Source organism: Plenodomus lingam (genome assembly GCF_022343315.1).
Source record: "Plenodomus lingam strain CAN1 chromosome Unknown contig_9, whole genome shotgun sequence".
NCBI classification, from domain to species: domain Eukaryota; kingdom Fungi; phylum Ascomycota; class Dothideomycetes; order Pleosporales; family Leptosphaeriaceae; genus Plenodomus; species Plenodomus lingam.
In genome coordinates, this window is record NW_027093973.1 from 1,670,524 (window position 1) to 1,685,413 (window position 14,890).

The following is a 14,890-nucleotide window of genomic DNA, read 5'->3' on the forward strand; positions in this document are numbered from 1 at the left end:
GGTGTAAATGTCAAGATTGAAACTCAGTTGGGCAGCGAGCGTGAAACTAGAGATGCTACATGGGGCTGACGAATTTGCAGTACTAGCAAGCTTAGAAGACGTCAAATCTTTGAAAAATGAGTCTCCATGGACTGGCAATGCTAGCCTCTATAGGTCTTCAGGAGTCGATCATAAGTAATGTTTCAGCGTGGACACCGTCAGGACGTTGAAGTTGTGTTCAGTCTTTGAGTATTGTCCTCGCTGCCCAACATGCTCAGAGCAGTGTCAGTGACGCTGATGTCTTTCTATTATATGTTGTCGAAAGGCTGGGGTGAATTCTGCGTTCGTGAAAGAACGGTGCGTGCTGGTGTTCCTTGACCATCAAATATTGAGAAGAATGACGGCGGTGAAGGGGGCAGGTAAAATTACCAGGCCGTCTTGGCGCCAAAACCGCTCCTTTTGGCAAGATTCACTGTCATGTCTAATAAAACTGGTCACTTGTGGGGAAGCTCAAGTCACCACGTCGCCTTTGACATGGTGTTGCCTTGCTATCAATTGACTTGGACATGCTTCTGTGTCTTTTAAGTTCTCTGAGTATGTGAGGTAAGCTCTCTATAATCTGGCTTGAACACTATCCACGATTCAGCATTCGAGACTGATGTACCTGTGAGGCTAAGCCGTAGGTAGAGGAGCACGTTTGCTTGTACGCGCAACTTTAGACCATGCTTAGCAATGATCAACGGTATCTGATCCCTCTACCATCTCGATGCCATGACGATCACATTTCTGTCTCTCCGGAGACCGGGGAGGTTCAGGATGACCAGGGGAGGAGGACATGCGTGCTCTGTGCGGTGTATCGGTGTAGGTGTGCATCAAGTACCGATACCTACCGTACCATAGGCAAGCATACCAGCCAGTGTGCAGCTCTATGGTACGGTACCAGTAGATCGCATCTCTATTTTGAACCTACACCTGAAGACATCGAAGATCTCTCAGTGGTAGCTATGAGATGTCCGTTGGGTTCCAGAAGCGGACATGTATCCGCCACAATCCGGCCACTCGTCCAATCGTCAGATTCTCCGCAGCTTTCCCGTGAAGTCACAACCGTGCATCGACATCTCCAGGGCTACGTTTGTTGACCCCAGCGGCTTCCCCGCTTCCCCTCACCTCCAGAGTCCTTCTTGTGTACGATTGGTACGCTAGGGATGCAGCCGCAGATTCGATGCTCACAACACATATTTCAAGTACCTTCGCAACCTTTCAAAATGTCCTGTTCAACGGTAATCTGCAATCATGTTGTTCTTCAAAGAAGGGGTGGTTGTGTTGACTGTGTCAGTAGGCGCAGCACTTGGTCAGAATGGTGAGTGCCGTGGTCTTATGATGTACAGGCCCTCAATAAAACCCTGTTTCTTCCGCTGACGTATACGTAGCTATCACAGCAGCAGGGACAAATTTCACCCTGAAAGCGGATGGCATGTCATACCTGTTTCATGTCGAGGCAGACTCTGGAGAACTCATATCAGACCATTTCGGAGCACCCGCATCTGATTTCACACCACCAGCGGAGATTCTTGCTTGGGGGTGGAACGGCGAGAAAGCAAATTCGCGCAGAGAGTTTCCCGACATTGGACGCAGCGACTTCAGATTGCCCGCAATCCACATTGAACACGTTGATGGCGATGCTGTATCCGCCTTCGTCTATCGCTCGCATGAAGTGATTGAGGGGAAACCATCTCTACCCGGCCTTCCCGCCACTTATGGAGATGCTGGTGACGTGACGACGCTGATTGTGCAGCTCTATGACAACGTCTCTGATGTTTCCGCGGCACTGTCGTACTCGGTGTTTCCTAAATATAACGCCATTGCAAGGAGCTTCAAGATCACCAACAATAGCACTAATGATCTGGTCGTTGATAGAGCGTTTAGCTTCAGCACCGACTTTCCCAACGTTGATCTTGACATGATTGAGCCGCATGGAGATTGGTCGTACGAATTTCAGACAGTGAAGCGAAAGGTCGATTACGGCGAGACAACGTGAGCTCAGCATCCAGTCACAACCGAATCGCACTGACAAGTAGTAGGTTCCGAAGCAGCGTAGGATACGCTTCACATCTTCACAACCCCTTCTTTGCTCTTGTTTCCCCATCAACAACCGAGAGCATGGGAGAAGCATGGGGGTTCAACCTCGTGTGGACTGGTAGTTTTCAAGCTACGGCAGAGAGATTCTCCAATGGCTTCGTCCGCGTACTTCTCGGACTAAATCCCTTGCACACCAACATACGGCTCCGACCAGGCGAGTCCTTCCAGTCCCCTGAAGCTGTGGCAGTGTACTCCTCCGAGGGTATTGGCGGTATGTCACGGGCCTTCCACGATCTCTATCGTAGCCATCTTTCACGGTCAAAGTTCACCAAAGAGACGCGACCCATCTTGTTGAATTCCTGGGAGGGGCTCAGTTTCAACATCAACGAAACCTCGCTCCTCAGCCTCGCAGGCGAAGCAGAAGCACTTGGGATCCAGCTATTTGTCACCGACGACGGCTGGTTTGGCGAGGCCTACCCCCGCAACAACGACACCATGGGTCTCGGTGACTGGACACCCAACCCAGCCAAGTTCCCCGACGGCTTGCAGCCCTATGTGGCATCGGTGAACAATCTCACGGTTCTCAACTCGACTACTCCACTCCAGTTTGGGATTTGGGTGGAACCAGAAATGGTCAACCCAAACTCCAGTCTCTACCAAGATCACCCAGATTGGGTTTTGCACGCAGGCAAACACCAGCGAACTCTCGAACGAAACCAACTTGTGCTCAACGTTGGCCTGCCCGAAGTCCAGGATTTCATCATCAGCACTGTTTCACGCATCCTCGACTCGGCCAATATCCAGTACGTCAAATGGGATAACAATCGCGGCATCCACGAACTATCCCACCCATCCGACGACTACAACTACATGCTCGGCCTCTACCGCGTGCTCGACACCCTCACCACCCGCTACCCAGACGTGCTCTGGGAAGGCTGCGCATCAGGCGGCGGACGCGTCGACGCAGGACTCCTGCACTACTGGCCACAGCACTGGCTCAGCGACAACACCGACGCATCCGACCGTCTGACCATTCAAATGGGCACTTCGCTCGTCTACCCGCCTTCGGCCATGGGCTGCCACGTCTCTGCCGTCCCCAACGGGCTCACGCGACGCAACATCAGCATCGAGTACCGCGGCCATGTGGCCATGATGTGCGGCAGCTTTGGCCTCGAGCTCAACCCTTCTGAGCTCAGCGGCGCAGAAGCCTCGGCGGTGCCCGACATCATCGCGCAAGCCCACCGGCTCAACCCCCTCGTCATCACCGGCGCCTTCTTCCGCCTCGCCCACCCGGCTACCACGCGCTGGCCGGCGGTGCAGTTTGTGTCTGCGGACAAGAGCCAGAGCGTGCTCTTTGCCTTTCAGCAAATCTACGTGGCCAAGCCTGCGCCTCCGCCGTTGAGACTGCAGGGCTTGGATCCGAGCGCCAGGTATAGGAATGACTTGGATAATGCAACCTATAGTGGTGCCACGTATATGAACATGGGGCTGAACATTCCGTGGCCGAGGGGGGATTATCAGAGTCGGCTGGTTTGGCTGGAGAGGCAGTGATGGGAATGTAAGCTGGAGGAATCGGTGTCACTGGTGGTTTGTCAAGTGTAACATCGAGTCATGAGAGTTCAGATGGCATGGTCAAAGAATAGTGCATTCCCGGTCCCCCATTCATGCCGAGCATCCATTCAGATATACACCCTGAACAGTTGATTGCAATTGCCAAAAAAAAATAGGAGACACAGTATCCAATCCTTCAATTCCACTCCAATCGTCTCACAACCAGCAAGAAGAAAACACAACAAGTCAACTACATGTAGATATATATATATATATATACATCTAAATTGGCAATCATGCTATAATGATATATCTTTTCTATATATTCTATAAGTCTCATATGCCCATACATGTAATAACATCCAAGTTCCCCAAGTTACATACGACGCGGCACATGCTTACGCTCACGCTAAATCTATGCTCAAAAAATGCTCATCGACATTCCTCTTTCACCATGCACCTATACTCTATCCCCCTTGGCCCACGCACACCCACCCGTACATGCGTAAAAAAAACATGCCAACTTCATGTTACACCCCAATGAACCTACACATCCCTAACCCCATTTCTTCTCCTCGGAATCTCCGTCTCCACCATCTCTAATCCACTTAGACTGGGGTACCGCTTGCTAAACGTGTCCACGTCCCAGTCTTCAGGTTCTATAGCCGCACCGTCCCCCGTGACAAGCGGTAGCGACTTCTCCCGCACAATCGGGCTCGCTTTTGTCGGGCTTCCACCACCAGACAGGGAGGCTGTTGACCCCCCCGTTTGCAACGCTTTTGGCTTGGGTGCTCGCGGCGGTGGGCCAGAGGGCGCACGAAGATTGATCATGGGTGGGGCCGAAGTCGAGGGCGCGGGTGGAGACATGGCGGGCCGTCCTGATGATGGCTTCGTATAGGCAAGTTCTTGGCCTTGTTGTTGCATGGTGGAACTGACGTGTATAGGCTTTCGAGCGATGGTGGGAGCTTGTCGTGCACCAACGTCGGCCTGCTCTTGCGGTCGACTGGGAAGGGGTTTGTAGTTATCCGTGTACTTTCCATATCCATCAGCAGTACGATTCACAGCTGCAGGTTTGGAACTCTCATTCAGCAAACTCTTGACCCGGCTTTGAATCGTCGAAGCTTTCGAAGGGCCGGCTTTGGCTCCTGGACCTTGCGACGTGACGCGTTGTCGGTACTCCGCGGCTGCGGCTTCCACGCGACGTTCTTCCTCGTCAAGCTTTCGCTTTTCGAGTTCGCGGCGGACCTCGGGGGAAAGCTCCTCGGTTTCCTCAAAGGCGCTGCGGTCGTCGTCGCTGAGACCGCTGGTGGCTTCAGAGCCGGCGATTGGCGTCAGGGCAAGGCCGGTTCCCTGCTTGTTGATGTGCTGCTGATCCTTTGGGGTCATTGGCGATTCCTCACGCTCACGGTCGGGGGTTTTGGAGTGTTCGAAGCGACGGAATGCATCACCGAATCTGCCTTTGACCATGCTTGTTATGCTGCCACGCTTTGCGTGCTTGCTCTGGGAACTACTCCGGCGATGCTTGTGGCCATGCTCTTCCATCTCAATGGTGCGCAGGAAGTCGATGCTCGATCTCACCTTTGTCTCTTCTGGTGAGTCCGAGTCATCTATCGCACTTGAAGTGATGCGACGCTGCAAAGAAGGTGCATCAAAACTACGGCCAGGGGCCTGTTCACGATCCCGTAGATAGTCGAGATCAGACGCCACGTGCATGCTCACAGGCCGAGCATTCGAGTTGGCCGATCTCGAACGATCTATGGAATGACCGAGATCGGATGCAGAAGGACGCTGGCTTTCGAGGGACGGACGGGAGGAAGCAGGGGATCTTGGTATGCCGAGTTGGGACTTGGATCGCAACTCGAGAGAAGGTCGGGTAGGTAGTTTAGGCAGCGCGAATTCGGCCCTGAGTGAGGAGGGGCTTCCAGACGGCTTCTCGAATGAGCGCGTCTGGCTCATTGTCCGACTGTGATGAGAGGACAATGGGACCTTCCAGATTGGCTTGTTGCTAACTTCTGGCTGTCTTTGCGGTGGGGTTGGGGCTGGGGAGGTGCGGGGTGATGTTTGCACACCGGTCGATACCATTTCGAAGCGTTGTGGGATTGGCTGCTGGATGTTGCTTGGTGCAGAGCTACGTGGACTGTCTTTGGTCTCGTAGGACCTGGATTTGTTGGTGGAGGCAGCCGCTGTCGACAAACTGGATGACTGCCCATTCGATGCTGGTTGGGACATGGGAGCGGACTCGGTCTGGGGTACGGACGGTGAAGCAAAGGCTTCGTCGGCTAGAGCCTCGACGACGCGCTTTGACAAAGCAGGATCGTTTCCTGTGGGGGAGTCGCCGCCGCCGCCGCCGCCAAATTCGAACTTTTGACCACGATCATGTAGTAGAGAGAAGTCGTCCAGGGAGGGGAATCGTGCGGCAAGCTCGTCCGCTGCAGCACGTCGAAGCTGAACATCTTCGGAATCAAGAGCAGCAAACGGGTCGGCCGTTGTCCCTCTCATCGGCGAAGGACTAGGTCTTGCACCTGGAGGCTGTTGAACAGGAGCGGTTGGCCTTCCCCTGCGCATGGGTGTTATCTCTGGCAATTGCTGTACTTGTTTCACGGGCGCCACTTTCTGCAGGCCTACCACGGGAGGAGGATGGACTGGTGGCTCGGCAGGCGGCAACTGCTCGTTCCTCCGAGCTTCCGAGTGTGTTCGTCCCGAGTAGATCTTGTAGCGATTAGCGCAAAACGATCGATTGCAGTCTGCCGACATACGTCTTTGATGGGAATGGCACGATGTCGCATGGCGCAGACCTCGGCCACTACCTGGTAAATATTGGGCCTATGCTGAGGATTCTCTCTCAACATCCAACCTGGACTTTGTCAAATCGTGCCCGGCCATGTACGTGTGGCTGCAGGGGTGCAGACTCACCTATGAGCTTCTTGATCCTGTCTGAGAAGGGTGGATAGGCTGGGTACTTGAAGCTCGCATTCAAGATGGCCATCTGGCCCACTTCTTCAAACGGGGTAGTGTAGTAGCATAGCTTGTAGAGCAGCACGCCCAAGGCCCAAATGTCGCTCTTCTCGTCAATGGGCTGCTTGCGATAGACGTCTATCATTTCCGGACTGCGGTATTGCAGGGTGGTGTGTCGTTGCACATCGTCCTCGATCAATCTTCCCTCGGCGGCCGTCGTGGCTGCCGGTCTCGGGGGCGCGGTGGAGCCGAAGTCGCAGAGCTTGTATATCCTGTTGTTGTCTACGGTGGTGATGAGGACGTTTTCGACTTTGAGGTCGCGGTGGAGCAGCGGGGGTTTGAGGTAGTGCATGGTCGCCACGCCCTCGGCCACGTCGGAGAAGATGTGCAGAATCTCGGGCTCGGTCAGCCTGTGCTGCAGCCGGGTGTTCATGAAGTCGATGAGGCCACCGCCACTGCAAAACTCCATGAGCAGGAAGACCTCGTAGCCGCCGCCCTTTAATTGGGAGGCGTGCGAGTCCATGTAGGTGACAATCTTGGAGTGGCCCTTGAGCTTCTTCATCGTCTCCACCTCGGTCCGCATGTTGGCGAGCGCATCTTTGTCGGGGCAGGCGACTCGTTTGAGGACGGCGGTGTCGGGCAGCCGCTGTTCAGACTTGGGAACGCGGACGAGGTAGACATGGGCAAAGCCACCCTCGGACAGGTACTTTTCGATGGTGACGCGGTGGTTGCCGACCTGGACCTTGGTGCCCGGCGCAAAGGTACCGGGCGGCGCATTGGACACGGCGATGGGAGCCGGCGCCCGGTAGCCGGCTTGTTGTGCCATGGGGAGGAGGGTGGAGGGGCCAAAGCGAGCAGCGGACATGGACGAGCGAGCGGTGTAGCAGCCTGCAAGGTGCAGGACAACGGGGAGGGGAGAAGGGAGAAGGGAGAAGGTTAGGTTGTGCGCATGGAGTTGAGGGTGTTGTATGGCAAAGCAGAGCAGAGCAAAGCAGAGCAAAGCAAAGCAGCTGCACAATCTCCGGGGGTGGCAAGGGGGTGTGGTGGTTGGCAGGGTGGGATGTGGGGATGTGGGAGGGAATGGGAGTGAAGGTGCTGCGTTGTCGTGTGGTCGAGGGGCCTTGTCAGAAGAGACGACGGACCCGTGTGCCTGGCGTGCGGCGAACGGGAGGCCCGTCACAAGGAAGAGCTAAGCCACAGTTTTTGGGGAGAGGTGGAGGGGGAAGAGAAGAGAGAGAGAGAGAGAGAGAGAGAGAGAGAGAGAGAGAGGGGAGAGGGAGCCAGCTGGCGTCCGTCTTGCTTTTGCGTGTACTTGAGTGTCGATAGCTACCATGGAGACATGGATGTTTCATGCATGCGTTCTAGTGGTTTAGTAGCATAGTACTTGGTACTCTACCTAGTGGTACTAGAGTAGCTGCTGGCTGGCACAATCATGAGCTGTGGCGCAGCACCACGGCTACAGGAGCCACAGATTGTTTGCGGCCGAGTCCACTCTGCTGGCAGTCTTGGGAGAGGCCAATACTGGTTTTGTGATGCCGTAAAATAGCCCTGTTTTGGTTGGATGGAGTTGTTGTGGTCTTTGTTTGGTGAGGACACATAGAGTACATGTAGTGCATCTCTCAGCTCTCGATCGAGCATAGGTACAACCAAAAGGGAAGCAGATGGCCAACCAGTGAAAGATGGGCAGTCACGGGGGGCTCTCAGAGTCAAATGCAGGGTCCCATTGCTTGGCAGGCAGTGACGAGCGAGAGACCAACGACGCCTTCCTTGCTTGCTGTCAGGTCTCTCTGCTCTTGCCCTTTTGCTCCAGACGTGCCTGCCCAACACGCCTGTGTGGTGTGTGTGTGTGTGTGTGTGTATGTATCTGCCAATCCAAAGGTGGCGCACTCCTTCATCGTTCTTGCCGTGATTAAACGACAACTGCACGCATCCAAGCCAAGTAACTTGTACCATATCATCATCTCTTTGCCATCCTATACCATGACATAGATCCGGTGTCCTGTTCCCATCACCAGAAGCCCATTGTGGCAGCACGTGACAACGTAAACGCCCGTACCGGTAGCCTGCCGCCCATCTGCACAGACTGTGTAGGTAGTTGGTAGAATCCCACTGGGCACTCCAACTGAACTGCATGTGACCGGACCTCGCTGGCCGGCTCACAGAACACCCTTGTAAGCTAACAGTACCTACTACTCTACTCTACTCTACTCTCCTCTACCACCACCCAGCCCTCACCAATAAGGCTGATCCCGCCCTCACTGTCAACAACAACCCGTCTGGTCAGCCGCCAGACCTCCTCTCCTCTTGCACTGCTTGCTGCCCACCCATCCCCACACATACACACCCACACATACACACCCACACATACACACCCACACACACACACCCACACGCGACAACTGCTTTTCCTAGCCCAAGAGCAAGCGGGCCCGCCCCTAGTCGACCCGCCCATCCGCCGCCACAGTTCCATCGCCGGCGCCTGTCGTCAACCTGACGAGGCTGTTCCCATTCCAGCCCAAACCAGAAACCACCACATCCACCCCCACTCGAAACCCTACACCTCCTCGGCAACTGCCTCCCACCCCGAAACCTGCTCCATCCCACTCACGCCCACCATGAGCGCCCTTCCAAAACTCGGTCCCCTCAGCCCCATCGCCCGCCCATCCACGACCACCACGGCCACGGCCACCAGCACCGATAGACCCGCAGACAGACCCTCCAATAGACCAGCAGACAGACCAGCCAACATGACGCGTGCACGCAGACGCGAACGAGATACCAGCGCTTCGGGCTCCGACTCGTCCGCCTCAACCTCGCCTGAGCGCGGCTTCGACGACGACAAGGACTCCATCATGATGCAGTCCAACGACTCGCTATCCTCCCTCGCTCCCTCCCTCTCCCCCGACTCGGACGACGAGGCTCGCCGGCGGGCCATCGAAGAGCAGCACCGTCTCTCGCCCATCTCCCGGCTCCCCGCCGAGCTCATGATAGCCATCTTCGCCAAGCTGTCGTCGCCCAACGACCTCAAGAACTGCATGCTCGTCTCCAACCTCTGGGCCCGGAATAGCGTGGGCCTGCTCTGGCACCGGCCCTCGACCAACAAGTGGTCCAACGTGAAGAGCGTCATACAAACCATACGGACAGCCAACAGCTTCTTCGACTACAGCAGCCTCATCAAGCGCCTGAACCTGTCCACGTTGGGCAGCGAAGTCAGCGATGGCACCCTGCAACCGCTTTCGTCTTGCAAGCGCGTGGAGCGGCTGACCCTGACCAACTGTTCCAAACTGACCGACTTGAGTCTGGTCTCCATGCTCGAGGACAACCGGAGTCTCTTGGCCCTCGACGTGACCAATGTGGAATCCATCACCGATAAGACCATGTTCGCCCTGGCACAACACGCAATCCGCCTGCAAGGCCTCAACATTACCAACTGCAAGAAGATTACCGACGAGTCGCTCGAGGCCGTCGCCAAGAGCTGTAGACATCTCAAGCGGCTCAAGCTGAATGGCTGCTCGCAGCTGAGCGACAAGAGCATCATCGCCTTTGCCCTACACTGTCGTTACATTCTCGAGATTGATCTCCACGACTGCAAGAACCTCGACGACGACTCCATTACGACGCTCATCACCGAAGGCCCCAATCTCCGCGAGCTGCGGCTAGCGCATTGCTGGAAGATTACCGATCAAGCCTTTTTGCGCCTTCCCTCCGAGGCCACGTACGACTGCTTGCGCATCCTAGATCTCACAGACTGCGGAGAACTACAGGATGCCGGGGTCCAAAAGATCATCTACGCAGCCCCACGACTCCGCAACCTCGTGCTCGCCAAGTGCCGCAACATCACAGACCGAGCTGTTCTGGCGATTACACGTCTCGGCAAGAATCTCCATTACATTCACTTGGGACACTGCTCGCGTATCACCGATACCGGTGTCGCACAGCTGGTCAAGCAATGTAACCGCATTCGGTACATTGACCTGGCCTGCTGCACAAATCTTACCGATGCCTCGGTCATGCAACTAGCGACGCTGCCAAAGCTCAAGCGAATCGGCCTGGTCAAGTGCGCCGCCATTACAGATCGCAGCATCTGGGCCCTTGCGAAGCCGAAACAAGTCGGCTCCAACGGGCCCATAGCCATTAGCGTGCTCGAGCGAGTCCATCTCAGCTACTGCACCAACCTCACGCTTCAGGTAGGTCATGCCCTCCTCGTCCAAACTCCATGTGAGTGATCAAGGGCTGTACTAACAAATCTCCCAGGGCATTCACGCACTCCTCAACAACTGCCCCCGTCTTACCCACCTCAGTCTGACCGGCGTCCAAGCCTTTCTCCGCGACGACCTCCTCGTCTTCTGTCGCGAAGCCCCACCAGAGTTTAGCGAGCACCAACGCGATGTCTTTTGCGTCTTTAGTGGCGTTGGCGTGCAACGACTCCGCGTCTTTCTCAACACCAATGGGCAGCACGAAGATCGCGAGTCGTCGTTTGGCGACAACGAGGGCACCATGTATAATGAAGTCGAGGATGGCGATGGGGTTGTCATGGCAGTGACTGCACAGGCGCATGGCATGGCCATTGAGGAAGGTGAAGGCGAAATGGATGAGGATCTCGGCAACGATAGCGAAATGGCCGGGCAGGATTGAGATGCGAAGAGGGTTCGCCCTGTCGGGTGATGGCTTACTGCCCGGTTGTTTGGGGCTTGGCATGTTCTTCTCCTTCATTTTGTCATGTTTTGCATCGTCATGGCGTCTTCCTATTGCATCTTTTGCTCGTCTTCTTTCTTCTTCTTTTTTAGCGTTGTAGGATAGTTGCCCCTTTGACGGAGGGGACGAAAGCTGCTGACCGGCCTAGAGGGAGGTCAAAGTGTTTGGCAACGATACGATACGATACCCTTGTTTTAGTTTCTGTGCAGGATGGGGATCGAATGAGTGGGTGATGGAGGGACGGCAAGTTTCGCAGTGTACAAATTCGTGGCCCTCGATGCAAAGAGATGGATGGAGTATTGGTAAATGGAATGATGTTAGATTGTAATTCATCCCAAGATAGCATGCTCATTTCCTTTCTGCTCTCTAAGATGTATGCATGGTGGCACATGAGTTCTGATGGAATACTAGAATACAATCATGGGATCCATAGACTCGTTTCCATCTCGACATTCCCCGCCAAGAACAATGTACCGTTTCAACAGCCCCGTTTCCCCCATGTCTCTTCAAACTAACCCCCCGCTCTTCAGAGAAACCGGACGTATCTCACTTCAACAACCCACACATGCACCCACAATCCGGCACCGGACACATGCTATGCCGTGCAAACCACTCGCGCGCATGATGTCCATGAAAGCCATGCGTACACGCCATGCAAAACACCATCAGCCGCGCCTCGAGCTCCTCCTTGGCCAGCGTCTCCGCCGCCCCCGGTTTGCTGGGATCAGGAGAGCCGAGCCAGATCATGCACAGGCCGCAGCGGGGCATCTGGGTGCCGCAGTTGGGGCACGCGAGGGCTGGGGACGTGGTCCCGTGTTTGGTGGCCGTCTGTTTGGCCGTCGTGTTTGTGCCCGGGCGTCCTCCGGTGGGGAAGACTGGTTGCTGGGGAGTTAGGGGTTTGGTGGGGGTGTGGGCGTGGGCGTGGGCATGACCGGGTGCAGCTGTGGTCGAAGCCGAAGTGGTGGGTACGAGCCTTGTCCTTGCTGTTCGTGGATCTTTTCTCAGCGCGAGGTTTTGCTGGCAGTTGAGACAGCGGATGGTGAGGCTAGGTTGGGTGGGTTTGTTTGTGCTGCGGCCCTCACGAGTGACGGAGCGGGCGTTGTGTTGTTTGATATAGCGGGTGCGTTGGAGGAAGGCGCGGAAGGTTTGCAGGTGGGAGAGGTAGATTTCCTTCCAGAGGGCCCAGCGTGCGTCTTGGACGTAGAGGGGGCAGGCGCGGGAGAGGAGAAGCACGGCGTCCTGGAGGCGAGGCGGGTGCGCTGTAATGTAGACTTGAAGAAGGTCGAGTGCCCGTGAGGTTAGCCCCGTGAGAAGGAGCCCGGATATATCCCCATCGGCGATGCAGCGCGAGGTGATGGTGGAGAGGAAGTGGGAGAGTTGGGTGTCCGGCAGGTATTTTATGGCTACGGCGACACGGTCGGAGAGTGAGAGTTGACTCATTCCTACGACACTCGTCCATTCGCCGGAAATAAAGTATGTGAGGAGGGATTTGAGATACGGGTCCGACGTCATGTCTGCCATCCAGGCACAGGCGGCACGTTGATCCGAGGAGACGCCTGAAGAAGGAGAGGCACAGGAGATGACGGCGGCAAGACCAATATCATCCTGTGGAAGTATCTTCTGCTGGAGAGTAGATCGAAGGAGGGTGAGTGCAACGTCTTTGTGGCCTTGGAAAAAGGCGAGGACGATAGCCTTGTAAACTTCACCATTGGCAGCAAGCTGATCGGAACTCCGCTGGACGCCCTGCTTATCAAGAGACCAGCCGCATAGACTTAGACATAATTGTCTGTTCTCAGGATACTCGGTCTCGACGCCTTCAAAAGCGGGGAATTCCATGGCTTCAACAATCTCCTTTACAGCATTGCTGAACATTTCTTGGCTAGTCTTAGCATCGGGGTCGATGAGTCGCTCGTCGTACATTGTGAGTTCGTTTTCCCATATCGAGCTAACTCCCAGATACTTGAGATCCAAGCCATTTCCTACCATGCCATCACCAGAAGCTAGAGCATCCATGCGGTCTATCAGTGTCCATACATCCACCAACCACGGATCATTGGAAACGATGGCTTTGTTTTCAGAACACTCCAGCGAGTAGCCTTCCATGACTCGACGCTTGGGGGTATCGAGTGCTGCTAGGTAATCGCACAGTGATACACTCACTTCTGGATAGCCAAGGTTGAGGAGATCTTCGTGCAACTGGTGACTCGATAGTGTTGCTGATGGTAGAGCGAGGCTGCGTTGACTATTGGCCAGATTCGATTTGTCCACACTAGTTGATAGATCGGTTTTTCGGCCTTGCTTGTACCCATACTTCTTGCCCAGAGCCTGATTCTGCACTTCAATCAGATCCTCTGCCACCGTGCCACGAAGCGGTGTGGGCCCCGCGATACAGGTTCGATCTCTGTAAATTTCTCCCAGAGCACTGACATTCAGTCGCGGAGCTGTTGCAGGCACTTTCACCACCTCCACTTCGCGGTTCGGTAACAATGCTAGTGCACACTGTCCAGAAAGTGGATTACCGATAGTCATGAAATCGTATGCCATCACGCGATCCTTTTTATCCTGGCGGTGATCCTTGTCATAGACTGGATACCGTAGGCGATGGGAGGTTCTAACATAATATGGAGCTGTCCACGGGCGGCCAAAAGGAGGATCCAATGGTTGCGAGGTGTGATGTGTATGTTGTGCGAGTTCTACTATTTTGAATTCTCCTGTATTTGCAAGAACACCAAAGGTCCCTCTTTTCGTTCCAGAATATCGTAGACTCCAAATCGACGTAGACTGGGGATTGTCGACAATTGGCTTGAACTCCAGAACAGCACCAGTGTTCGCAGCGTCGTTTGATGTCCCTCGTTGCTTCACAAACCGCGTGTCCCATACTGTGACCGTGGGATCTCCAGCTGTCCCAGCTGAAAGGAAGTAGTTTTCATCCAAAGGATCAATGGCAATATTGTGCACCTGCCTCGTCTGGAACTGGGCGATTCCCGTTGTGCCAGAGTCTACACCTCATAAGCAATGTCCCTCGTCTCAAGTCCCACAAAGGCTTACCTCTAAGATCATAGATTCTGAGATACTGTCTCGATACGCCCGCAACAAGTGTATCTGGCTGACCATTAAAAAACTTGATGCTTGATACCGCCTCGGAGCTTGCGAGCTTCTTGTACGGCTCATCTCTGGACGTAAACCGCGAATCGTTAATATCATAGATGTTCAAGCAAACATCGTTCCTCACGCGATCCAACCCGGTAGCAAGTAAATTCTTACTGCTAAAAGCAATAGAATTGCACTTCCTCTGGTGTCGAATCGAGAATGAGTGTGTGTAGTCTGTATCCGGCTTATCAGGGTCCAAAGTCACAAGAGTGGCTTCTCCAGACGCAGATCCAATAGCGACGATACTGGGATCCTTTTTGGACCAATCGAAGGCGGTATAGTTGGGGAGTTTGTCACGGATGCATATTTGACGATACGAGACTTTAGCTTTGGCAAAAGAGTCAATTTGGCAGAGACGGAGGCGATTGCCGGCGACATCGATGATGAGGAAACGTGGGTCTTCCCGAGTGGAGTGAGGTGACCATCGGATTGCCGCTTCCATGGTAATGAGCAGGGTACCACGAAGCCGCGGTACACCAGT

At 54.7% G+C, this 14,890-nt stretch overlaps 4 protein-coding genes across 4 annotated transcripts; 2 read left to right on the forward strand and 2 right to left on the reverse strand.

Annotated features, from left to right (window-relative positions):
- The first annotated feature begins 1,171 nt into the window (after positions 1-1,171).
- On the forward strand, positions 1,172-3,859 carry IAQ61_011027 (uncharacterized protein). Its single transcript, XM_003835048.2, has 3 exons — positions 1,172-1,339; positions 1,410-2,013; positions 2,061-3,859. The coding sequence occupies exons 1-3, from the start codon at positions 1,273-1,275 to the stop codon at positions 3,607-3,609; spliced, it is 2,220 nt and encodes a 739-aa protein (XP_003835096.1). The 5' UTR covers positions 1,172-1,272; the 3' UTR covers positions 3,610-3,859.
- Positions 3,860-3,937: 78 nt separating this feature from the next.
- Positions 3,938-8,192, reverse strand: IAQ61_011028 (uncharacterized protein). The gene is made up of 3 exons (XM_066099022.1): positions 6,523-8,192; positions 6,366-6,463; positions 3,938-6,318 (listed from the first exon to the last, which is right to left on the reverse strand). Exons 1-3 carry the CDS (start codon positions 7,427-7,429, stop codon positions 4,156-4,158), a joined length of 3,168 nt encoding a protein of 1,055 aa, XP_065951180.1. The 5' UTR covers positions 7,430-8,192; the 3' UTR covers positions 3,938-4,155.
- A 33-nt stretch (positions 8,193-8,225) lies between these two features.
- On the forward strand, positions 8,226-11,199 carry IAQ61_011029 (uncharacterized protein; the record flags this gene model as incomplete). Its single annotated transcript, XM_066099023.1, has 5 exons — positions 8,226-8,503; positions 8,554-8,655; positions 8,793-8,843; positions 8,977-10,751; positions 10,819-11,199. The coding sequence occupies exons 1-5, from the start codon at positions 8,275-8,277 to the stop codon at positions 11,197-11,199; spliced, it is 2,538 nt and encodes an 845-aa protein (XP_065951181.1). The 5' UTR covers positions 8,226-8,274.
- A 606-nt stretch (positions 11,200-11,805) lies between these two features.
- Positions 11,806-14,851, reverse strand: IAQ61_011030 (uncharacterized protein; the record flags this gene model as incomplete). Its single annotated transcript, XM_003835051.2, has 2 exons — positions 11,806-14,258; positions 14,308-14,851. 2 exons carry the CDS (start codon positions 14,849-14,851, stop codon positions 11,806-11,808), a joined length of 2,997 nt encoding a protein of 998 aa, XP_003835099.2.
- Positions 14,852-14,890: the final 39 nt, after the last annotated feature.